The following is a 26,427-nucleotide window of genomic DNA, read 5'->3' as shown; positions in this document are numbered from 1 at the left end:
GCATACTTACATTAAAAATGTAAACAGATAAAAATATATTGTTGACAAAATACCCTGTTACAAAGGCAACACTTTATTTTTACATCACAAGTCATGAACAAACATGCCTGAAAAAGCTTCACTTTCTTATCTGAATTTATAAAACAACATTTACTTTAGGAACGCTTGAACGAAGAGTGTTCCCTTGTTCCTTACCAAAAGACTCCCTCCTTATATATAAAACAAGGGGGGTTTGATTATGCAGAGGAGTGCTTGGGAAGTTTTCAGCACATGAGCTCGCCCGGCCTCCCAGGAACTCTTTAGATGTCCCAGCGAGGTCAGGACTGTACAGGGGATGTGGGAATAACTCTTAGCCGAATTCGTGCAAGTGGAGTTGAATGATTGTGTGTCCAGTTCACACAGACAGATGCGTCTCTTCTTTGTCACAAGTTGGTGAAAAGTTATCTGATGATTTTTTTCTTTTGGGATTTTTCCCTGATTTAGTCGTGTCCAATTCCTCCCCACCACTAGGGGTCTCCCAATTTAAGGCTACTACTAATCAGTCAGGAGGGCTGAAGACTATCCCTTGTTTCCTCTGAACCACGTGATGCCAGTCGACCGTGTCTTCTTAAACTGCTCGCTAACACACTCTGAGGACAGTGCTATCCGCTCCTTCCCCTTGCGTGAGCTCACAGACGTCCCTAATTGGCTGTAGAGCCGATATTAATGTGGGAGCACAAAGTACCTCTCACCCCCTCCCCCAAGAGAGAGCTCGGCCAATCAGCTTTCTCTAAACCTTCAGCTGAGAGAGGTTACAGCATCACCCGGGAATCGAACTCGCGATCTCCAGATGATAGGACGAGCACTTTACCACTGCACCACTTGGAAGCCCATCCGCTAATTTTCAAAGATCAGACGTTCCACTCGCTGAATGTTCACGACCGGGATCGTCATTCACGGACATACGGCCTTCTTTATAACATCTGCGCAGTTCAAATGTTTTACACGGCGGCTAAGAGTCTCATCACCGTACTGTGATGCTTACAGCCTTCACCTGTTTTATGCCTCAATTCACCAGAAATATTATCAAACACGTCTCGGTTTGACTTGAACGCTCCCTTTAGGTAAAAGGTACTTTAGCAGGGGCGTGGCACGTGTGGACAGGGGGTTAGATTTGCCATATGGAGGCATTCCGTTGAGGCGTAAAGGTCTCTGCTTACCTCCATTATGTCAAAGCAGATAGGATGTGTTTGTGAGAGAGACCGAGACTGAGACTCACACAAACTGAGACACACTCCACCCAGATTTCCATCAGGAGCGGAGAAGGAGTAAAGGGAAAAGGGGCGAGAGCTGACTGCTTTGCATTGACATCACACATTCCCTGGGAGTCTGTGGTAGTTGTCAAGGCAACAGTGTTTCACCTTGAAATGTCTCCTGTCTCCATGTGTGTGCAAGTGTGTGTGACCATCATGGCAAGATTCCATTCTCCAATATTAACATACTGTACACACGTTCAATACATTGTGCAGCATTTTGCCCGAACTGTGCATTCGTGAGAAATTAGTATATAAAACCTATAACCCCAGTGGAAGTGTCCTGAATGGTCACATCACCCGAGACAACTCGAAAATGTAAGGAACAGGATGTGATTTGGGAGACGCCCGCAATGTTTGCGTGCCGTCTCTGGTTTAACTCGTCGCTCACTGGCTGTGAGTGGGTTGTATGCAGCCTAGAAAGGAAGATCTGTGGTTTGGGACGCAGCCATCGTACATCATCAGGGCGGTGATGATTATATGGTCTGGTACCGAGTATGGTTTGTGGTCGGGAAAGTGGTGCGACAGATGGGTGTTCGTTTAGACAATGTGGTGAACAGGGTGTGGTTTAGTAAACATCCCAAATGGGCTCGTCCCAAACGAGATCCCAAGTATTTACTTTGTAAGGCTGATAAACATTTTTTTTCCGGGTGTCACAAATCGCATGGTGTGTTTGTGATCTGTGTTGACTGATACTACACTTGTGACAACTAAGCAGCACGTGTAGTTTAGGCCACATCTATAATGAGCCAACGTTCAGGTGTTCTCATGATCTGCTGTACATAGTGAACACTGTGCTTTGGGACACTTTCACACAAAAAAAATGGTAAGGAACTTGTGTTGGTGTTTATGTGGCCTACAAAGCGAGTGGTCTTTCGTTCATCAATTAATCCTAGTTCATTAATTAAAATAAATTTTACAGCTAAAGTGCAGACTCACCCTTGGACATATTTTCAATCCATGTCCACAATGAACTAATGACATGGTGTGTATGTATGTATGTATGTATGTATGTATGTATGTATGTGGCTTAGCAAACGCCCAAGAAACACAACAGTAGAAAGGCACCTTGGAGTTGTAGGTGTCTTAAAACTGATTTCATGCTAACATCACACTTTTCCGCCGTGCTGCTAAAGATCTCAGCATTGGTTCCTAAAAAGCATAAGGGACGAGACACGTGAGGTTGAAAAGGTAGATATTTATTGCAGCATAGATCTTAAACAGCATGAAGAAAATGAAGGTGACAGAAAATGAAAGTGTACCTGAGGATAGCGCGAGACCTGCGAGCAAAAAAAACACGATGCGTAAACGAGAACAGAAATTGAGAACACGTGTGCATTAGGAACCGACCGCTATCTTATATCCTATGATGCACCTGAAATTTCCTGTAGGAGAACTACATTCATACACACGATGTGAATCTATATGACCACGGGACGTTGCGCTGCTCACGTACAGTAGGTGTGTGTGTGTGTGTCTTAGAGAGCGATGTTCATTTGCAAGGTGTAATTATAATCTATTGGACGGCAGTGGCCTCGTTAGGACCAACAATCTCTTGTTCGTCGAGCAGAATTTAATTTCTATATTTGCGTATAGTTAAGCATTCATGCGACTGCATTATTATTATTATGTAGCTGATGTGCAAGTTGTAAATTTTTTTTTACTTACTCGTTCCCTGAATATAAATAAAGCTGCGTTTGGACGTCTAGGGACTTGATCTTGAAAACATGCAAATCTTACTCTTTCCAACTCTAGAGAAAGTTCGAACCCGTTTATATGAAATTCACACACACAAAAAGAAAAAAAGCTTCATGATATTTTTTATAATTTATGAAAAAAAGAATAGTGCTTGGACCCCGATGATCGCTGTGTGCCGCTATTAAAGCCAGCATTAAGAAATAATATCTTGCAATGCGTATGATTATAGAACATTCTTTATCACAGTGGCTGGATTCAGATCTAAATGTTCTGCACTGGTAAAAACATGTAAACTTTTAACACTCCTCAAACTCTTGACTTAATGTAGTGTAACACACACACACACACACACACAGAAAAAACAAGCAAGTTTGAACGGATTGGCTTTGAAAATATTAGAGCTTATATAAATTTGTTGATGGACGGAAGGGATATCTACAAGTGTGTGTGTGTTACCCTGTAAAACTCCTCTTATAACCCTTTGATTTAACAGAAACCTCATTTATGACTCATTGTACATGATAAACAAACAAAAAATAAAAACTTGGTTTTTATCGGTTCAATATCAAATAACCAGAAACCAATATAATTAGTCTATACTTGTATAGGGACTCTATAAGGAGCAGAGCTGAGGTTTTCAAGGGCACTAAGTATCCTTACACACCAATAATTAGAGCACTTAACAGGCTGACCATAATATACAGTTCACTATGTAGGAGCCGTTATTCCTGAATGATAAAGTACTAGAATATGGCTCGATCCCAAATGACTTCAAATGCATTAGGTAGGGAATAAAGTCCTTTTTTTTTTAAATATACACTATCAGTTAAAAATTTGGGATCACTTCCTGACTCCACGGTTGTTCCTGATTTTTATTTCTTTCTACACTGTAAAACAATACTGAAGGCGTTCATCCAAAACACACAATAATCTCCTCTGAACAGTTGATATTGAGATGTTTATCTGCTCCTTCTGTTCTGTAAAGCTTCATAACGGCTCTAATCTGAAGTGCTGGTTGTTAATTGGTGATTTCTGAGGCTGGTGACTCTAAATGAACTTCTTCTCTGCTGCAGGGAGAAGTTCTTCTGCGAAGGTTTTCACGAGAGACAGTTTCATCATGGTGCTTGATGGGTTTTGCAAATGGACTTGACACAATAGTGTTCTTGCAAGAACTGCTCCAGAACAGCTGACCTTTATGTCTTAAAATAACAACATCCTGACTGTTACTTAATTACCTACCTGCTGTACGTGTTATTTCAAAATTTTGACATCTCCAATATTGTTCTAGAATGTAGAAAAGTTTGTTAACAAAAAAATTTGCAAGTGATCCCAAACTCTTGGGCGGTAGTGTATGTATACTTGGTAAAGGACCGGAAAGATCTCTCACTTTAAATGCTCAGATTTAACAAAGCATTAACTCCCTCTATAGTAGAGATGGGAGGAGGGTAAAAAAAAATCAGATGAGTCAATTCACGTATCGCCACACTGACTCCAAACTTAATTTTTCCTAGTTTTTTGTTTGTTTGTTTTTTTATGAGCGTTTATACATTTGCGCATTTGAAGTGGTGAAATCTTTTACTCTAATGATTTAGATTTGAAAATTGTACCAAACTCTAAAAAATAAATAAATAGAATTATAAAGTCACACTGCTTCCAGAATCACAAATACAACCGAATCAGGCAGCTATGTATCATAATAACATCGTTTCGAGTAATCCCGCGATAAATAATCGACTCCTGATCGGTCAAACATCAGGAGTAATGAGAACTTTAGTGTTTAAAAGCCAAATCTCCCTACCGTTTGTACTCCTAATGACTGAGATGCTGAATCTCAAATCCATATTGAACGTAGATACTGTATAGGGCACCAAAAAAACCTGGCAGAATCATTTGGGACGAAGCCTTCTCACCTAGTTGATTTGTAGATGTTTAAAAGTTTTTTAAACCAGTCCGCACTGCAGCACTATGCAGAAACACAGCAGTCAAATATTTCCAGAGCGTAACAGTACAAACTGGACTTGTAGCAATATACATAATCTATATATATAGCAACCTTCTTATACAATGTTTAAGGCAATGTGTATATGTAAAGCTGTCCTGTGTGTTGCTCGTCACAGCGAATGTCGTTACTCGTTAATAAAGTAGTGCTTAAGAATCAGTATTTTCAATCTTAATCCTTTCCTCAAAATCCAGCTTTGGGTTTTTCTCACGTGTAAAGCAGTTAAAGCCGTGCACACACACACACACACACACACACACACACACACACACACACTTAAATCTTGAGCTTTGGGACGCAGCCAAAGATAAGCATCATTACATTCGCTTTAAATCCTTTTTTTTTTCATATACGTACATCTGACAACTATAAGTGCTTCTTTTTTTTGTTGCTGTTTGTCCCCCCCTTTAATTTAATTGGCTGTATCAGGAACCTGAAACGGTTATCAGTGCCAGCTTTGTGCACTGGGGATCAGTAATTATAAAACAAATACATTTTAAAAAGTGGAATAAGAAAATATGACTAAAATTACCGCTTAAACAGAAACACAAGGGAAAATAAAGATAAACATATGAACACATAGTTAAACAATGATACATAAGACAGTGTGGGTGGATAAAAATGTATACACACACACACGCACGTACACACACACACACACACACTCCGCTCCTCATACAGCGAAAATTACACACATTTCCAGCCCTGAAGATTAAGTTCGTCCTAGGCAGCTAGGAACCAAGCATACTCCTCCTTCATCCCTTCCTCCCTTCCAGGTCTGCAGTTCACACTTGGGTCCAGAAGAGGGTGCCACTTCCTGTTTAGTGAAAAAAAAAAAAAACACTCAAACACTCAGACCTGTCAGTCTTTCTTTCTTCCTGGCTCATCATTCGTTCTTTTCAGCCGTCGATGGCACGCCAGCTCGATCAGCTCGACCCCACCCATCACCTTCTGCTGAACAAAGAAGAAGGTCAACACCACCAGGAAGTAGATGCGGAACGGCGTCCAGAGACAGAGTCCTACGAGGGAAAAGGCGATGAAGGCGTTCCAGTAGCAGAGCGACGCGACTTTGATCAGCGCCACCCTCGGCTCGCTCTTGCAGGGTGGGATGCGAGCTTTGGCTTTGTCGAATTGCTGAGAGCTGTAGAACGAGCGCAGGCGCTCCTCTTTCTCCGCCCAGCGATCCTGGCACCAGGCCTGGAGGGCCTCGTTCTCCTCGGGCAGAGAGGACACAGAGTAGCGGCGCACGTGGAAGTGGATCTGACGTGGAAAGGTGCCAGCCAGCAGGTGGCGCTCCGTCTGAGGGGCGCTGTGCGGGTATGCTACGGTGATGTCGTGCAGCGCGTCCAGATTGTCCCCTGTGAAAAACACACATACACAAGGAGGGAAGTGAAATTCTCTAACGTTTTTTTTTTTTTTGTCCTACATGTACGTTTATTTACGCTCAGGTCCTGCATTTCATTTACATTTTCATTAGGTACTAATAATAAACGTGTTAAAGTGAGAATGATCCAGTAGTTATAATTTTAAATAACCATTAGAACAGGAAGATGTAGTACTGGAAACTGAATTATAGAAAATAAGTTTTGAAGTTCTGAAGGAAAAAGAAAAAAACTTTTATTAATGCAAAGGAAATTAGGCAGCTGTTTAAAAGCTACAACTTAAACGAACTGGGTGGTGGTAGGAGTAAAAATATAAAACAGGTAGTAGTAGGAATATTGATTACTGTGCCAAGTGTAGAATTAGCGTCGGTAGTTGATTTTATTTATTTCGAAAATTGGCGAGTAACCCCAGACGAATGAGTTCTGTTCTGGGAGCACGATCTTAAGTCGGATTTGTTCTTAAGTTGGATAAAGTGAGTCTTATACAGCTTTAATACAAATATACAATGTAAAGCATACCAATCCACTTGATTTAATATCTGTCCCTTTTCCCCCACACTGTTTATCACAGACAGTAGTACAGAAGTGTTGGACAGCAGTACTTTAGAACATGGACAATCACACTGCTGTGGACACCCACGTAATTATCAGTCAATTTCATGCTTCATGTTTTAAATCATACTGCTGCTATCATACACACACCAAATTAACACTTAATTTTGGTAAAATTTCCAGTTCAAATTTGTCATTTTTTTATTTTATTAGAAATTTATATTTTTAGTTTAATTGTACTCTCTAGTGCAATTTTTCTCATCGTAGTGTATTGTCATTCTATTTTCAAGTCACAGAGTCGTATAAGCAGTCCACCGCATAGTAAGCTGTTTACTGAAGTATTAAAAAGTTAGCAGTATTACTACTCAGACTATTTCAGGTAACCAGTAGCTTGCAGGTACACATTTTAGGATCTTAAAAAAATATATACTGAATGTAGCACTAAAATGTTCAGTACTGAAAAGTGTCCAGGTGTGAAGAATAGTAGAAAAATAATTTCTTTACTACAGCTAGTCCGTTTTCAGTGATCTTAAAAGTAGTGATGCTTTTTTTCTGTACGTCATTACATTATGGCCAATTTTTTACTCCTTTACATCTACGGACTACTTTCTATAATTCAACAAGCTATCATTCAGATAGAAAAGATACTGACATTTTCACATTTTTCTTTTTAGTACTTCGGTGATACTGACTAATTTTAGTGCTTCTCTTTTTAAATGACGTCTTTTTAAATCCTTTCATACAGCTTGCCTATTTTCAGTACTTTCACTGCATTAAAGCGGGCTCGGAAGCACTGAGAATGACTCAGTAGTAGTGAATCCAGTTACAGTCAGGATCTTTTGAACCGTGTCCAAACTCCATAATTCTGTTCACTGAATAGATTGCCAAGTAAAATTAAACAAATGCATCAGCATCGCTGGGTTTGTCACCGTAATGTTTATTTCTGGATTATCGCTTGAGCTTTTGTATCATCAGCACGTCAAGTCGCAGATTTAATATCCGCTCACGTCCCGATACCATCAAGCCCTCGCTACGTCGCCTCGCCTGGTGAGTCAGCCTTGTCCCCGAAGACACGCGCCTCAAAATAAACTTCACTGGTGTACGTTTCAATGGCTGCGAGAAATGAGCTATTGGCTGCAGGTTGCCAAAAAAAGAACTACGCTCATCAGGGTGTATTTTTGGCAAAGTGCCTGAGCGTAACACTCTATAAATATAGCATGTTTATCTCCACCAACACACACACACTTTAGGCTGCTTACAGAAGAGAAACCTGCCAAAATCTAAGCATGGCCAATGCGTTTATTGGATGACATGTCTGGACACACACACACACACAAACACACGTTACTGGAATAGGATCTCTTGGGTGTGACGTCAGTGAGTTTGACACCTGTTTAGTGGTGCATTAGTATCGTTCAGCTTTGATTGCTTCACGCAGCTATATGGCTGCCAGGTTTACCGCATTGCAGTGTGTGTATGTGTATATGTCTATGTGTGTGTGTGTGTGAGTGAAATGCCACTGTGCTACAATTAACACTACCTGGAATATTGAAGTGTTCTGAGGAAAGGAGAAACAGTTTATCCTAGTTATTTAAGACAAACAGGACACGGGTCAAACGCCAGCTGTATGAGCAACGACAGGACAACATCGACAAAACAAAAATGAATCATGATTTAGAATCAAACAGCTGGTTAGCAAATGGATGAATGTAATACATTACATTATTTATTATTTATATTCAGAATTTAATGTAACTTTGGCAGTAGGTTTTTGCCAGAAGTTTATGACGTAGTTTATGAGGTCGTGTGTACGATACAAGAAATGAGAGCCCGGTGTTATGTGCTAAAATCAAGGTATAAACTCTAATATTACTCATGGAAATAGTATTAAGTTAGCTTAGAGTTTAGATTTAATAATCTGTTTTAAAATGAGCTACTAATAATCTACATGCCAAATGTAAACAAAAACCTGCACCAATAGATATTAAATACAAAAGATAAACTGAATATTTTTACTGGGATTAGTTCATATTTTCACAGATGAAATATCATTTATTTTTTTTATAACCTTTTAACTATTTTTATAAACTCTTTTCCCATCGGGTACTAACGCTACTATATATTACACTATGTAACACACATTTAGCTTTAATTTTGTTGCGTTAGTTATAGCAAATGTTTACAGTATAATTTTTAAATCCCTCACTCAGCTTGCTAGCTACTAAACTAGCACCGTTCTTTTCCTAGTGACTCCCACACCATCCAAGTACACCATCACAGCTTGCGTTGTCTTTTTCCAGTTAATAATAATAATTTTTTTTTAAAAATGAACACTTTCTTGTCAAACAGCCGGGTTCATGGTACAGAACAAGAAAAAAAAAAATGTCGAGTTGTGTATTCCCAGGGCATGATGGGAATCACCCGGGGGGGAAACTTTGATCATTAATTAACACAGAGCTTGGAGAAACAATGAAGTCACAAGAGAGACACAATCCTTTCAACCCAATTACACTGGGGATTAGTACAGGGGATGGCTAAGTGTTGCACGGTTTAATATCTAAAAAATAAGTTTAGTTTCTGTATTTATAAAAACACCATATTTAACACTGACAAAGAAGGTTTTGCTAAGTTTGATCAATGATTTAAAAATGAAAAATCAAAACGCCTCGCAAAAACTCAACAATAAAGATTAAAAATATATATATAAAAAAAAAGTACTGACAATTGGATCGGATTAAAGGGATTAAAATAGCCAGAAATTCTATTTACAGAAATTATGTCAGTAGCATTAATGTACTGAAAATTAGCATACTGAAAAATTAATGAGTTGTTACTAAAAACTGAGTAGTTTTGTTGGCTAAGGAAAAAGTCAGTAGAAGTCAATAGCACTAAACAGTCAATGAAAAAACGACTTTTCAAAAATTGTCTTAAGTACTGAATATTACCCAGCTTTAGATAAGTACTGAAAGCTGGTCAGTAGTAGTACAGAATCAAACATTAGCCAGCAGTGCTGGGGTTAATGAGGACCGAAAACCCTCCTGACCTTTACGGAGCTGTTCCACAATGAAGGTGAAGCCGGTGGTGCGCGGGTGCAGGACGTACTCGTACTTCGGCAGGCCGTTCTTCTCGGCGTACTCGTCACTTCTGGCACGAGTGTTCTCTACACAAGAGCACACAAACGTAGAGAATGCTTAATCATAGATCCTTACCTCTACTTGTTAATTATACAAATTTTACACTTGCACGTGTGCTGAGAATTAAACATTAGCCCTGATTGCACTGATAAACATGGTGTACACTTAAAAAGTGCACAAAAAGTATTTTTAACAAGAAAATTTGCTTGTTACCATTGTGGGATCATGTGAAATTTAGTGTACAACAACAGGCATCATAACCTTCTGGTAATAAATAAATAAATACATGTTAAGCGAAACATTTAGGTTTCTAGTTACTTCATTTAATTTGTTTTAATCCATCACACCTGAGAGAGAACGAAATAGAGAGAGGGAGAGAGAGAGCACTAGGAATACTGCCTTACATAGCCATCGGCTGACTGAGGTCACTATGATCACGCTCAGACACAGAAAAACACGCGCGTGCACACACACACACTTCGGCAGTAATTAGATCAGGCCTTTCTGATCCCCTTTGAGCTCGGTACAGAGGGGATTATGTGCTTCAATCCTCCAGGCTACAGATAGACAAAGAGAGACAGAGACACTAAATCCACTAAAATAAAGATGTCACCGTTGGACAGATCTCAAAATCTCTTCTGAAGCCAGGACTAAAAATAGCATCGAACAAGCACCCGGGCCTTACGTGCAGCTTTAAAATAAAAAAAGCTGTAAACCTTCAGAGCCTCGTCTATCTGCAAAACTAATCATGTAACTGTAAATGACAAAATTTAAATGAATGGATTAAAAAATTTTTTTAAAGAAGTTTAGGTTGTCTAGTGTGTTCGAGTGCGACCTATTGGGAGTGTGTGCGCGTCTCACCGGTGAGGTCGGTGCCCTCAGGGAAAAGAAGCAGCTGCAGCGGTTGCCTGATATCACAGAAATACTCCAGCATGTTGGTCAGGTGATTCTGATCTTCCTCCCACTTGCGATGGATGAAGATGAATGATGCCACCTGCATCGCCCAGCCTACGTACACACACACGCACGCACACCAGATAACAAAGGTATCCAAATGAGTCGTCATCTTTCATCGATATTATCAGCGATAAAGCTATAAAAAGTCAATAATAAACAATATTACTTTCAAATACATGCAAACACAAAAAACATGTGCAAAAACGCACGCATACACAACAGACCAAGTCAAGGAGCTTAGATTAGAAAGAAGAGAGGAGACGATTCGATCACAACATTCATTTGAGGCCACTTAATGTGGAAGTCTAAATATTAGCACCTGATCACATGACACGCTCAGTATGTTTTCTAAGGAATTCAAGTGGGAAGGAATAAAACACTTGGCTTTTGTATGAAAACCTTGAGGAACGATGATCCTGATGGCATTAATTAGTTACTCCATTCGTGTCATCACTCGAGTTACGGCATCTATAAACTGCCAGACGGCTTCGATTCGACGGCATGCTGTGTGAAGTGTGTGTGCGCGCGCTTGTGGCGGCTCGCTAACCGAATCCAGGCACGGCTTTGAGGGCCGCTTTGAGACAGATCTTCTCCAGGCGGAGGTAGCTGTGCCTCAGCAGGCAGCACCAGAGGAACATCCAGTCCAGCCGCGTGCGGTGGTTCATGATGATCACGCTGCGCTCGCCGGGAACGAAGCCGTCGCCGGTGATGATCACCTTCACCCCGAACACGACCTCTAACAGAGCCTGGGGAGAAAAATAAAGTAAATAAATAGAGTGGGCGGGGCTGGTCTACTCCCGCAATACTATCACAATATTCTCTTCACTGCTGATTGGCAGGATGTCAGTCATCCGCCATCATTGCTATTTCTTACACGAACTTGGCAAACGATTCACTGCTACCACACGGGATGAAAATATGTGAATAGTTTAGAGCGTACCACCTGTAGGATTATAAAATAATATGCCTTGTTATACCTCAGAACAAGAAAAGTTTCAAAACTTTGCGGCTGCAATCATGCCGCCGGGCAGGGCTTCTTGTGTTTACTATCTGTGTTAAAAAAAATTAAATGAATAAAAGATAAGAAAAACACGTGTTTTTTTTAAACCCTGTGATTAAGGCTTTACTGATCGGAAGGTCCCGGGTTCAACCCCTGGCACCGCGCCTCGAGGACGGCTCTTAACCCTCAACTGCTCAGATGTATAATGAGACAAGATGTAAGTCGCTCTAGATAAGGCCGTCTGACGATTGCTGTAAATGTAAACGCTGACTCGTATATCTAAAGGCCAATCACTAGTCAGGGCCGATCAAACGGTGGCTCTCTATTATAAAATTTGATTTTCCACACAAAAGATTAGCGATTCATAGCTGAAGCAAATGAATATTTTAAACCTTTAAGACCTAGCTGCTCGAGACGAGTCAGACACTAAATATTAGAGCTACTGAATCCAATCGAGCCAAAAATCTGATTGAGTCTAGCTCTGATTCACAGCTCTGTGTATAAGACAATGAATTATTTTTTCTAAGCTAATTGTGCATATTTGAAAATTAATTCTGAATACAGATGTCATTTTTTTCCAGTTCCAGTTTTTTTTTAGGGATTTCCCACAGATTCAGCACTGAGTATTTTATCTGTTGCAGTTTTTTTCCAGTCTGTGATTTTGTCTTCTGAACTTTAAGATGAAGGAAACGAGAAGTTGGGAAGAGAAAATAAACGTTTGTAGCTACCATTACGTCAGTGAGAACAAGAACTGACCTGTTTAATGGAAGGAACACTGTTTCCTTTCTGGAACTAACATAGGATTAATTAGAAAAAAAAAAAAAAACTATACACTTATTTATTCTCCTATAAATACTTCTTTGTAAACTGGCTCGCAGTTGTTTAAAGTGAAATCTGGGCCACAATCATGATGAGGGTCACACACCGAATTCCTGACGAGTGAGTGGATTCGGTTGCTTTTTCTTCCCCCTCCAACACCAGAGTGTTCTCGCTCAGATACACACTTATGATACACAGTACCGGTTTCTCTGGGTAACACAGTGTTGAGTAAACACAAGTTGCTCAATTTATGAGTTAAACATGTAACACATTTACGTTTCCACATGTGGGCAGGAGGATGTGTTTAGGAAACATCAGGAGTGGACACTCAACGTGTGTTTTTGATGGCTTAGCCGCTTTATTGCATCGCATTTTAGTCACATGGTAAGAGTGATGACCTTTGTGAATTATGTCGTGTATGTTAGAACTAAGAGGAAAATTAAATAAAATAAGGAGCGGATTTCCAAATCCAAATCAGGACGAGGTTTATAGGAATAATTAGCTTATAATAAAAAAAATGTGTGTGTGTGTGTGTGTGTGTGTGTGTGTATATACCACGGGCAGGGTGAACCAGGTGGCCACGATGCGGTCCGTTAGCCAGCGGTACCAGGCCGGAGACAACAGCATGATGGGCAGCGCCGGGCCCAGCATGATTACACTGCCGAAAAAACTGCTCAGGAACAGCGTGAGAATGAAATACACGCCTCTGATGGACACCGTCGCCATGCCTGAGAGAGACAGAGAGGAAGATGAACTGATTAATCTGTTAGTCAGACAGACCTCAGCGAGACAAGCTGACTGAAATATTGACCTCTGAGAAAAAAAAAAAAAAAAAAAAAAATCGGGTCAGTCGGGGTGACAGAGCTGGAAAGAACACGAAGCGTGTTGGTTTGGAAAATCAATTTTGGGTCGGTGGTTACACCAGGTCCACAGAGTGTTGGTGCTAATGACTGGAAAGCTTTAATAGGCAGAAGAGGGGAAAAACTGATTGCTGATTGTTTTAATCCTGCACCAACCAACAACCTTCAACAATAACCTTTCGAAAGCAAAGGGATTATATTGAACAATGATGTATTTTCTGTCTTTTCTAAAAATTTAACTCAATTCTACAGTGAGGGTGCGAATAATTATAGACTTACCATCATTTAATGATTTAAAAGCCTAAAAACAGTATGATTTTAGAGATGCTTAGAAGCCAGAGAGGGTTTATTTCCTGCTTAATTTATTTCTATTATTTATTTTTCTTTCTCTTGCTGAAAAATCTGCTTTTCTTTTAACAGCTATTAGATTCCAGTATTAATACGCATAATCATAATGGTTCCTTATGGTGTCCACTGGGGGACTGGAGTCACTGGGGATCACCTGATACGATATTACCGCAATAACTGGGTTCTGATTTCATTTGTATTGCAATACTGTAAGCATCGCAACTTAATAATTCTCCCAATTCAAATTTAGTTACAATTAGTATAAAAGTTTAAAAGTATTAAGTAATATTTATTAAAAATATAGGTATTAGTAAAAGTTAAAAGAATTATTATTAGTAGTAGTCAAAGAGAATAACATTTTACTTGAACAAAATCGCTACATTTCCACCGACCTTTGACTTTTAAACAAACTTCCCTCCAGCTTTACGGGATCCTGATGTATAAATAGTTAGAGCGTCACATGTAGGATAATAAAGGAATGATGACGTTTCACCTCGTCCAATGCGAATGTATAGAAATGTAAAAATTTACTTACAAAAAAAAAATCAAAATTAGATTCTGGATGTCACTGCTGTTTTTTTTTTTTTTTCTTTCTGTTGGTTATTCGCAAATTGACAGACATAATTTAACTGATCAGTACCTTTTAAAAACGCAACTGCACACTTATAAGTGCGTATAAATTTTTTTTACAGCGCCATCTGTTGAATTTTTTAATGAACTAATGAGTTTTCTTAAAGGATTTCTTATTCTGTATCAGTTATTAGCAAGTTTAGAATACGTCCAGCGCCATCTATAATGATAAAAATACAATAATTTTCTTTTTTGAAAGGGCGTTTTCCATTTAAATCTCAAATTAGCATATCTTATCTTCACGTTGGCGTTTGTGATGAAACAAAGCCTGTGTGTTACCTCAAGCTCAGCCAAATACACCCCCATAAAAACTCTTCGGTAGTTTTTTTACATGATGCAGGAAAAAACAAACAGACTAAAAATTCAAAAACCATCTTGATGCGTTATTAATCATCTTACATACCCTAAATAGTTTTTTCATAAACACATCTTTAAATGTACAGACACGCCAGCTTTACAGCTTTATTAAATGCATAGCCTAAAGATTCCAGCGATGTTGCATCAACCTTTGATGCTCTAACGCCTCCTGAAACACCTTTGCACAGCCTCGGCTTTCCGTTTAACCCTGACTCAGGACAGAGACGCGGTTACGGAATCGGTCATGCGTCTCCTTTTACGCCGACGGAAAAAATGAAATCCAAGAACGAAGGCTATGATGACTCGACACAAAGTGATTACATTCCCGCACTTGGGACTCGCTGATGTGTTTGAATGTTCTCTCTCACACACACACACACAAACACACCTAGACCTCTGGATGGTGGGTGGTGGTTTGTCAAGTGGAAAGATTGTGTTTTTGTTGGGTCTGCATGAGGTCGGGTGGGGTCGGGGGTTCGGGGGAGGGGAGAGAAATAGTTTCCACTATGAGAAGAGGAAACGAGCGGGTAGACTCACAGCTGACTCCGCATTCTCAGACTCGGGATCGAGTTGCTTGTGCGACGCGCCGCGGCTGCGCCGTGACCTACATCGGCGTTTCTCAGCACGTTAAACTAATTACCAACAGCTTTGCAAACCTGAGGCGAAGTTTCTGAGTGTCTGCAACGTTCTTCACTTGATCGAGATGCACACCAAGCGCCAAAATCATTCACAGTGTTTGGCTACAGTGTGTTTTTAAAATAAATAGATAAATAAATAAAAAGTCCTATGCAAGTGAGTGTTTCTGATTTTGTGGTAATTATTTCCGGTCAGTTGTCCACAAACTTTTGGCAATATGGTGGAGTTACAGCATAATTTACAGAAGTTGTTTTAATAAACCTTTCTTACTTTGCTCTTACCTAGCAGATGGATTACTTGTCTTTTTAGTGTTTTCAGGATTTTCACCATAGGTGTAGTTACATTGAGATGCTCCACAAAATGTGATGTGCTTTTGTGGACAAAAACAAAACACTTAATTATTAGAGAAACGTCCTAACAGTGTCCTAAAATATCCTAACTCTGTATCAGCAAAATAAATATATGAATATATATATTACAACATTTAAGAAGCATATTGGTCAGAACCCTGGACTAAGCGTACCTGAAAACAAGTTTACAGTCAATGTTTTTCTCGGAAACAAGGAAAAATAAATAAATAAATAAATAAATAAATAATAGGACGGTTGGGGAAATAAGTAGTAAGGATGATCTGTTCTGCAGAGGCAACTGGCGCGACTCCTGCTATTATAACGCACAGATGTACAGTAGTTGCTGACTTGGAACCAATTATGTATTTTCTCGGCAGATGCACGCTCCGCTGCGCGATTTTTCGCCTTAAGAACTGAAATGTTTTAAGAAATTCGGCCTGGGCATACGAAAACATGTTTGTGCCAGTGGAAAGCCAAGCGAGTTAACATACTGTCATTAAAACACATTATGAATTAAAAAGGGTTAACTGAATCGTACCGAAAAACATTTTAATAAATGAATGAATGAACGAATTAATTAATTTAAAAACTATAGTAATAATAATAATAATAATTATTATTATTATTATTATTATTATATCCATCACCAGGAGCAAATCGTTTTTAGGTAATATATTTTTTAAAAGAATCACTGTTTGAACTTTTTGCTAATGACCTTGCTGTCACAGTCCTTAACCCTGCACAGGACACTCATTACTTGAAAATTTTACATTTTAAGACTTTTTCCCCCCTAGAATTTTGCATTTTTATGTTACAAAAAAGTTATCATATATGATTTCTTATCTACCTCTGATAATCGTTTTTTATGCACATATAAAGCTATATTTAAAGGGAAAAAAAACACAAAACACAAAACGATATAAAAAAAATTTACACAAAAAAAATTATTTGGCACTTTAAATCAATTAATTTTTACATTTAACTATTAATAATTTTTTTCTTTTACATACTTATTTTTTTGTTATTATTATTATTGGTGTTTTTTTTTTTTTTATCATCTGCAAAGTCTGAAGTCCGGAACAACTGAAGCTTAAGTTACTAAATGTGGTTCTATTTCTCCCAAAGTGTCCATAAGTAGTCCCAGTCCGTAAGAACCCACAGCGACACGGGTGTCTCTTACGTGTCTCTTACTATTAAAATTTCCGTAAAGTTCCTTATTCTGCTTTATCTTTGGCTTTAACTCATGAAGTCTCTAAGTGACATATAACGATCATCCTGCTGCAGTCATGTGACAATCTGTGAACCTGTTTAACAATGACAATTTCTAAAATGTTGCTGTGCCGCGTAACACATGACACAACTAGCAAATATTATAAAGCTTTTTCTTAATACCAAAAGTGAATTTCATTCTATTAAACAATTATTTTGATTTAAAAAATAATTGTATATTTTATACTGAACCTGTTCTGACTACGTTCCTTGAAGAAATCGATATAAAGCACGTTAAGAACGTCTCGCCGTGATTCATGCCACATGGGGCGGAGGAAACGTCATGTGCTCCAGTCGCTCTGTTTGGTTGTTATATTCCATGTGTCTGGGCTTGTGTGGGTTAAACAACTTAATGCGTAGGTGTCTTAATTTATCTATTATTAAAGAAAGAAAGAAAGAAAGAAAGGTGTGTGACTTAGTGCCACTCCTTCTGTGTTTAGAAAATTATGACTAATTTGCCAGTGTTCACAAGTTTCACTCAAAATGCTTCACTGTACTGACGATGTACCAAACCGTGACTTCACACCTGAGGTACGTACTGAACCATGACTTTTGCAGAAGACTGCGAGAAGTATGATTTATATTCTTTCTCTGGTTATCTTACAATGAAAGGAAAAGAACACAGGATCAAACTAATGAAAAGATAAATCCACATCTGTTTAAACTTGAGCTCTGTGCATGCCCGACTCATTTTATTTTAATATCATATTTATGCCGTTGCCGTGGCGATGAGATTGTTTGACCCAAAGAGTAATAAAAGGGTCATAATGTTAGAAAATACAAAAGATGACTTGATGGAAAAATAAGGCGTGACATTCATGGAAAAACTCCCAGAGAGAAGTCTAACAGGGGTCACATGAGGTCACAGCGATCTGCTGGACAATAGCGGAAAAAAATCAGAAGACTTTGTCCTTTTTTTACCATCCATCAAACACACACACACAGAGTTAATTACTGTCTGTGCTGATGAGGGAGGGCAGTGGGAGGCCTGGAAACTGGGCTTTGTTGATTTATTTTTTTCCACCCAGCTGCACGACAATATCTACCTTGTGAATGAGCTGTCAGGACACACACACACACTCAAACACATACACACACACACATCACATCTGCGCCTGTGAAGATTAATGATTAAAGCGTTGTATCATTCACCAAGTCACGTACGCACTCGTGTTAAGCGCCACACGTTGGGACTGTGATATCAGGGAAAACGTGTGAAAGTATCCTTTAAGCGATTTAAATCCATAAATGAAATCAATAGTATTTGTCTTTATTCTAAAATGAGCTGAACAACTTCCTCTCCATTAAGAAGTCACATCATTACAGTGTCTTCTATGACACTTTCGAGGCTGCTGGCTAAAACAGCGCTTACGTTGATGCTGCTTACGTGCTGAATGAATACGCAAGATGGAGAAGAATGTCATTTCATTTCATTTCGAGCATCACGGCAACGCACGGTTTCTGTGATTTTAACCAGGACCTTTTTGGCAGCCTTCGTGTGTGCTGGCACTAAAATAGTCACCGTTCTTCAAATGGTCCGAAGGCTGCCCGTGTCAGTCAGAGTTCCTGCAGGAGAAATGTGTCGGCCTCCCCGGTTTCAATAAATCAGTCCAGGAGCACGATGAGTTCACAGTCCAATACAGTGGAAAACAGCTCTGATACAAATTGCCGTTCCCCTCGCAATTTGAAGGTGCAGAGACAACACTTACATTTGACATGTATAAGATTAATTTCCTTAAGGGCATTTACGGTTTTTGGCCACAAGATGGCAGTGTGGGGAAAGGGGACAAAAATTTAGGTCAAGGGAATTGGTATGCTTTACATTGTATATCTGTATAAAAGGCGTACGAGACTGTCGGTCTTAAGAACAAATCCGACTTACGGACATGCTCCTGGGATGGAACTCATTTGTAAGTCTGGGACTACCTGTATCCTGTATACAGAGTGGCGGTGGACCTGGAGCGACCTAATCAGTGTGTCTTTGGACTGTGGGAGAAAACTGGAGATGCGAGGCGACACTACACCACCATGCCGCCTCACCCCATCTACCAAATGTACTGTAGATAAATGTAATTTTTTTAATTTTTATAATCATTATTTCTTTTGATAAATTTTATTTATTTACTTTGCCACTGTAGCCCAACTACAATTGAATTTACCATTGAACAAACACTCCAATAAATCTAATAAACTCTAATAGATTACTGAGCTACTGCGTATCTACAGACTCCAGACGTCTTTCTTGTTTTCGTTCATGCTTCAGTCACACGCCGATTCATCTCTCACCCCGCCCCCCCCCCTTGTTTGTTTCCATTGTATAAGCCACAAGTCATAAAATTCCAGTATATCTTCCTCATAAACCGTGACTCAGCATAAGATCGAGTTCATTTATCCCGGCACTGATTTCCACCTTCACCCATGGAAAGTATGAAATCCAAGAACGATGACTCGGAACGATACGGGTTTATTGCATTACTTAAGCACGGACCGTGTCCAAGTGTGTAACCGGTTATCTGACCAAGGCTGTGTACAGTTTCAAAAGTACAGTACTAACAAATAATGTGTTTACACAGAATAAATCCAGGTCAGCTCAACTTCATGTCTTCAGAATGTTACCGCTCATAAACTTTGACAAATTCCACCTTTTTCTTATGACTGTTTGCAAGAAATTTATAGAATTATATGGCTAGTTTCACTTGCAGTGTCTAATATGCCGCACTTAATAAACCCTAATCGCTTATCCAACATCTGGGGTACAACATACAGCCTGTATAAAAAGAATGTGACAAACCCTTTATCTTAGCTTTTTTTAAGTAGCGGTTTTAAAGCTCAAATGTAGAAGCTTTGGTGTCCTTTGGTTCAGCTTTGGTTAGCGCATCCTAACACCAGCTAACCCATAAATGGACAAATGAACAGAGTCAGTCTGTTGCAAGATTAGCCGCAGATTAGCTAAAATGCTATGGTGGTTAACGTTCATTTATTTGCTATATAAATTATAATCTATGTTTCATTGGTCCCCTATACGTCACCCCGTGTCAATTCCTAGGTTTCTTGTGGCAAGTTAAACTACAACGATTCCAGGTAGCTGGTTAGTTAAAGCAACAGAGCGGTCAAAGCAACTCAGCCACATCTTCAATTTTGAAAAATTAATTAAAATTAAAAATTAATTAAAATTAAATACTTGTTATTTATTTTCCAAAGCCACAGGGAGTCGCAGAAGAGGGATGAAAGAGCCAAATGCGGACCTGGAGCCGCGAGTTGGCACCTTCTGGTCTAGTCTGTATAGATATACACATTTGCGTAAACATTTTTGCAAACAAACAATAGAAAAGTGTAATTAAATGCATAACTATTTTAAAAATAATAATGCCTCATTTAGAAGCTTGTAAAGCAAGAAAATTACTGGGTTTGATTTTCTCTTCTGACCAATCAGATAAAGAGGATCAAGCGTCTTTTTCCATTAATCACGCCGTCTCATTATAAGAGCTCCAGCGTTAACTCCAAAATTCAACTTCAAAGATATTGCAAATCTTATATTTTGTATTGATCGGGGAAAAACTTAAATTGCTGCAGTTACACATCCGTTATTTTTTTGTGTGGCATTACATGCATCACCACAATGACGCTAAATAGTTTTTTATAAAATTATATAAAGTATGTTTGCATACAAGGTTGCCATTCCTCTATAATCCTGCAGGTGGCATGCTCTAAACTATTCACACATTGGCAGGTAGGATGGAGCAAATTATTTGGCAAGTTTGATTAGAATTGTAACAAAAGTAAAAACAAAATAATATTGAATTGACAATATTTGTAAAACATTGTATCGGCCGGTCCCCGGTAAGTCCCATCTCTGATATTTAGTATTCGCAAACTTCACATTTGCATCAAACAAATGAACTCCACAACATGAACAGAGGCAGTTGTGTTATTTCTCGCAGACAGACCCTAAAATGACAATTAGTTGTTTTACCATTTCGGCATTAAATAAGCACGGAGACGAGGTGAAATCTCATTTACGGCCTTTTCCATGCAGATAATTAGCCCCGGCTTGCATGATGCTGCAATGATTATACGTGTAATTGTGAAACCGAAAACATTTCCACTTGGCTTATATGTTTATGGCACAGACAGTGTGTATGGTTTAAAACTTATTATCGTAATGAGCAATAAGACAACAATAAAACACTGGGAGACTTTAGACACCTTACAGAAATCAGTCACGCCAGTACTCGCCAGGAAGCAAAGTCAAAAATCAATGGAGAGTCACTGATTCATTCAGGCTCTAATATAACTAGATATTAATTTAAACTGTTTATTAGTGCGATGTTGTTTTAATGAAATGGATTTGTCCTTCGAATATGCTTTATCCTTAACACATCCCTCATTAAAACTTGAAAAAAAATTACAACCATGTTTACGCCACAATTCTTGATTCTAATTGGTCAGAAAAGTATTAATTGATTTTTCTACTACAGCAGTTACACAGAATTCAATTGATTTTTTGTAGTTCAACTCCATTAACTCAATCGTTGGGTCTGTTTTCTATTTAAAATCAATTTACAATTTAAAAATTTTGTAGCTAAACTTATACTCGTCTAAAAATACTTATGTTGTAAAATTGAGGAATTTGTAAAATTTACCACAGTTTTTGCAAAAACTAGAAACCAATCGCATCTTCTGCAAATACTCACGTTTTGCTAGAGCATGAGTGCTACTTCTTTTTGAATTTATGAGCAGTTGGCGCAATAACTCCACCTACTGGACTGGAGTGAGGAGCAAAAGATTAACCACACAAGTTACACAACGAACAATTTTTTGTAGTATTTAATACTTTACGACCTGTAAGAAGTATAGCGGCTTGAAATAAATCAGACAGGAAAAGTTTTGATATCGAATCTGATCAAATATCTATAGTAACTATATAACCATTTCTATAGTAACAGCTTGTATGTACTACGTCACCAGGGGACGTCTATGACGGATTCTCCACTTAGTCTAAAACTAATTTTAAAAGAAAATTTTTGTTTAATAAAAAAAAAGGAAAAACTGACATGGCAAAGTTTTTTTTTTTTTTTTTTTTTTTTTACATTTTAATTAGTGGAAGGAATCTCCAGTGCCAGAACTTGGTAAAGGTTTTCTGCCAAAGGAAAGTCTTATGCAAAAAGGGGTTTATGCTTTAATGGACTCTCATTAACATGACAAATTGCATGTTTTTTTTTCTCAGCAGTTAAAGTCTCAGCAGTAAAATTGGTAATAATTTGAGATAGCAAACCGCTCAGTAAATAAAAATTAAAACACTTCAGGACATGCTATTATAAGCATAATCAACTCAGGGATGATAAACTCCACTTACGATTATTTCCTAAAACCGCATCCTCCACATCTCACATTTTTTCAATCCCTTTTACAAATACTGTTCCTACTCTAGATTCTTTTTCACATGATAAAACAAAATAAATAAATATCTAAATTGCTCTGCGTATCTAAGGAAACACTTTTCAACAAGTCAATTCAAATCATCCATCCTATTACCTACAGCATCAATACGACCCGTTCCAGACCTGCACCTGCAAGCGGTATTCACAAAAATGAAAACATCTGCACTCCTAAACCGGCCTTGTTTATTTTAGTTAGTAGTTAACGAGAGTGCATGAGTCATGACAAAGTTTTTCCTAAAGAGCGTCTCGTTTTTTATCTGGTCGTGATATCGAGCGCAAGCTCTCGGTCTCTGATTTCGCTGGAAATTTTGGCATCAGCGCAGTTTCGCCCTCATCGCCCCCTTACACAAGACGTGTGTGCGTTTTTTCATTTCTCCTAAAGAGAAAGTGAGGTTGTGAGTCTTACTGAGTCATAAAAATTACTTCATGATCTATTGTTACCCATCTTATTTCTTCAAGGAGATTTTATATATTTTATATATATGATTAATATAGAGGAAAAGCTTAGAGATTGTGCATTTATAAAGGCATGATTTTTCATGTAAATGCCGCACAAAATGAATGTAGAAAAAAAAAAACACTAAAGTCATTACAATTAAAATTGTCAGCTAACCTTTTAGAATAATTTTACTGAATTGATCACAGATGAACCTGACTTAGACAAACAGAACATCCTGGGTGGTGTACGTAACAGCCAGCACGTAGACCGGTGATCAAAGTTCAACGATACACAATTCAGCACACAAAAGAATCCTGATTTATCCATTTGTCCCTCTCCTCTACTAGTCATAGATCAATGACGGCCTGTTAAATCCAACAAAATTGTTAGTTTGTATTTTGGAATATGACTGCAATAGAAAGACGTGGTCATAACAAATAGCAGATCAATGGCAAGATAAAAAAAAACTAAAAGACTAAGCAGTGAGTGTAACCATACGGTAGATGTAGCCAACAACCTGTTACTCAATATGCCCTAAAACTGATGAAAAACACACCATGCATAAAGAATACAGTGCCGAAAACCTGAAAAGACAGTAGTTCTTATGACTAGGAATGGGTGCAACACTTGGACAGAAAGTAAAAGCGAGTTTTATTGTTCAGCTGCCAAGGTTTTTAATTTAATTCATTAAATAGCAGAGATAGGAGGAAAAAATCAGTTTTGAATTACAATTCGCCATTTAAAAAAAAAAAAAATTTCACTGGTTGATTGGCCAGTGTCCAGAATTGGCTGGTTTTCAGTGTGATTGACCATGACTGATCAGCCTCCGATATAAACGATTCTGTACAGAGTGCCGAAGCTTCCGAATGGCGCAACAGAAACACATTTTATGCAGCCGCCTAAACTGCACACTCAATGTCAAGTTGAGTTTTGAAACTTTAAAGGCATTTGAAGCAGTAAAACATCACCTTTAAAATCCTACAGGTGGCGCATTCTGAATTAATTACACATTTTCATCCGGTGTGGTAGGAGTGAATCATTTGCCAAGTTTGTTTAGAAATAATAATTATGCTGGTAGCTTTTTATTTAATTTTATTTAAATTTTAAACGTTAAATACTTGTACAGTGGAATCTTGGATTGTGAGCAAGCGGAAGCAGGCTCGTATTTTAAAACACTCCCATTTTTTTCCCATAAGAAATAATGGAAACTTAAATTAGTCGTTCCACAGCCCAAAAAATAAATACATAAAAATGATAAACACAAAATATTAAGTAAAAATAAAACTAATTAACCTGCACTTTACTTAGGAAAAAAAAGGGAAAATAAATCTCAACAGATAAGTGTTTCTGTTTGTGCGCGCAGGTACTGTGTGCGTGTGTGAAGCTAAAGTGAGGAGCCCCTTTCCCTCTCAGTTACCCTTCCTCCACTCTTTTCACACACGTGCGCGCGCGCACACAACGGAAACACTGTTTTATTGGACAAATAAAAAAGAAATCTCTCTAATGACACTCTATTGAGCGACACACTAACAGAATCACCGCTGTAAAGTAAAAACAAAACAAATTAACCTGCACTTTACCTTTGAAAAGAATCGTGACAGAGCAGTGTTTCTGTGTAGAACAGAGAGAAAGAGTGTGTGTGTATGTGTGTGTTTGTGAAGGCAAAAGTAGAAGGGGTCTGTGTGTGTGGTGTTTTACAAACCCACACGCAGTCAGTAAGAGATGAGAACTAAGACCCTGCAGGGGAGACAATTACCCACAATTCCGCAGTGCAAGTGAGAAAAAAAAAACTGTTGGCTCAGTTGTGATCATGTGACGCTCGGCATCAAAACAAGAAGCGCATGCGTGATGCATGATACTCGGTACTTGTAAACCAAGACTTGTTCGTTTCCAAGTCAAAATGTATTAAAAATCTTTGCTCGTCTTGCGGAACACTCGCAAACCGAAGTTCCACTGTATTTGAAGTTAGTTTGTATTGTTTAAATGCTGCGCTTGATTTTTAAGAGAGAAAACTAATGCTATAAGGAACAGGCTCGATTTATCTGAATCAAGATGTTTCTTTTATTTTATTCCCTGAAACAGAATCGCAGTTTTAATCAAATCAACACAAAGATATTCCAAAAATATATATCGGGAGGTGACTGGTAATTCCTATTCCTACTGTATACAACGCTGTAAACCTGTAAAGGCACTAGTTTATATGATTATAAGTGGCTATAAGAAAAAGTAAGGAGAAAGTAAGGAGCAATATTTAGGAAGAAAATTTTTTTTGTTTGTTTGTTTACTTGGCCAGATTTAAATTTACATGTTTAACATGGACTACATGATATAACAGCTAAAAATTAAAGCATTAATTAAAACCAAATAAAATAAACCTGAATTCACTAAAACTTAAACCCTGATCTCTTAAACTAAGGCCAGAGCATTAAAACCTGGCTGTTTAAAGCCGACTATATTCATTAGTGTCCCAAATCCCCCCACACTCACTACACCTGAGGCACACTTTAAAAATAATGCACTGCTTTTTCGACCCCTATGTAGCGCTCCTGTTAATAATGTTAGCGCAAAACTTAATGACATACAGACTGTCAGCGTTCCAGTTTGTATAAAAGAACCGTTAAAATTTTAAATTATCTCACGAGTTTAGGATATGGATGTTAGTGTTAGCCTAAAGCTAAGTACCCGGAGGCTGAGGTAACGGTAGCTAAGCACAGCCCTTGCTAACGGTAGCGTAAAAAAAGCAAGTCCAAACGCACATAACTTAAGGTATAATATATACAAACAATAAAAAAAAAATGATAATAATACAAATAAAAATCTCTTGGACTTACCTGAATTTGTGACAGTTGGTGTTTTTTTTAACTTCCGGTTTGATGTTTTTATCTGTTAGCTAGATGCTTAGCATCATAGCAGCTAGAACGGATTCCACAGCCTGCTTCACATAAATATCGAGTTAACACATTCAGCACAGTCTAAACGTAAAATAACGTTATACTCCAAATGTGTATTTCATGAATTCACGAATAAAAAGACACGGGCTTAAAAAAAAAAACATACAGTAGCATCAGGCTAGCGAGTCACCTATTAGCCAGGTAGCCTAACGGTAAGCTGTAACGTTAAAGCGGATACGAGCATCTTTTATCGAGCTTTCGTTCGGCTAAATACGTTTTCTTCTTTCATTTCTAGCTTCGGTGAGTTTGTAAAGTGTCAAGAAGATGTAAATCTCGAAGATTTTAAGCTTGTGGTGGCCGCCATAGTCTTTAT

At 38.4% G+C, this 26,427-nt stretch overlaps 1 protein-coding gene across 1 annotated transcript; it reads right to left on the bottom strand.

Annotated features, from left to right (window-relative positions):
* Window positions 1-2,470: 2,470 nt before the first annotated feature.
* On the bottom strand, window positions 2,471-26,427 carry lclat1 (lysocardiolipin acyltransferase 1). Its single transcript, XM_053502881.1, has 7 exons — window positions 26,245-26,427; window positions 25,995-26,095; window positions 13,389-13,561; window positions 11,562-11,760; window positions 10,919-11,065; window positions 9,967-10,083; window positions 2,471-6,347 (listed from the first exon to the last, which is right to left on the bottom strand). Exons 3-7 carry the CDS (start codon window positions 13,557-13,559, stop codon window positions 5,851-5,853), a joined length of 1,131 nt encoding a protein of 376 aa, XP_053358856.1. The 5' UTR covers window positions 13,560-13,561; window positions 25,995-26,095; window positions 26,245-26,427; the 3' UTR covers window positions 2,471-5,850.

This window comes from Clarias gariepinus, chromosome 8, assembly GCF_024256425.1.
Source record: "Clarias gariepinus isolate MV-2021 ecotype Netherlands chromosome 8, CGAR_prim_01v2, whole genome shotgun sequence".
Taxonomy (NCBI): domain Eukaryota; kingdom Metazoa; phylum Chordata; class Actinopteri; order Siluriformes; family Clariidae; genus Clarias; species Clarias gariepinus.
Note: the sequence above shows the minus strand (reverse complement) of the source record. Positions and strands in the feature narration are given on the sequence as shown.

Bases quoted from the DNA above. Each gene is read 5' to 3' on its own strand.
- lclat1 (XM_053502881.1), bottom strand. From the start codon at position 13,559: ATGGCGACGGTGTCCATCAGAGGCGTGTATTTCATTCTCACGCTGTTC. The intron at 11,066-11,561 runs GTTAGCGAGCCG...GTGTGTACGTAG, and splicing joins CAAAGCCGTGCCTGGATTCG to GCTGGGCGATGCAGGTGGCA. The intron at 6,348-9,966 runs GTCAGGAGGGTT...TGTTTTTCACAG, and splicing joins TGTGGAACAGCTCCGTAAAG to GGGACAATCTGGACGCGCTG.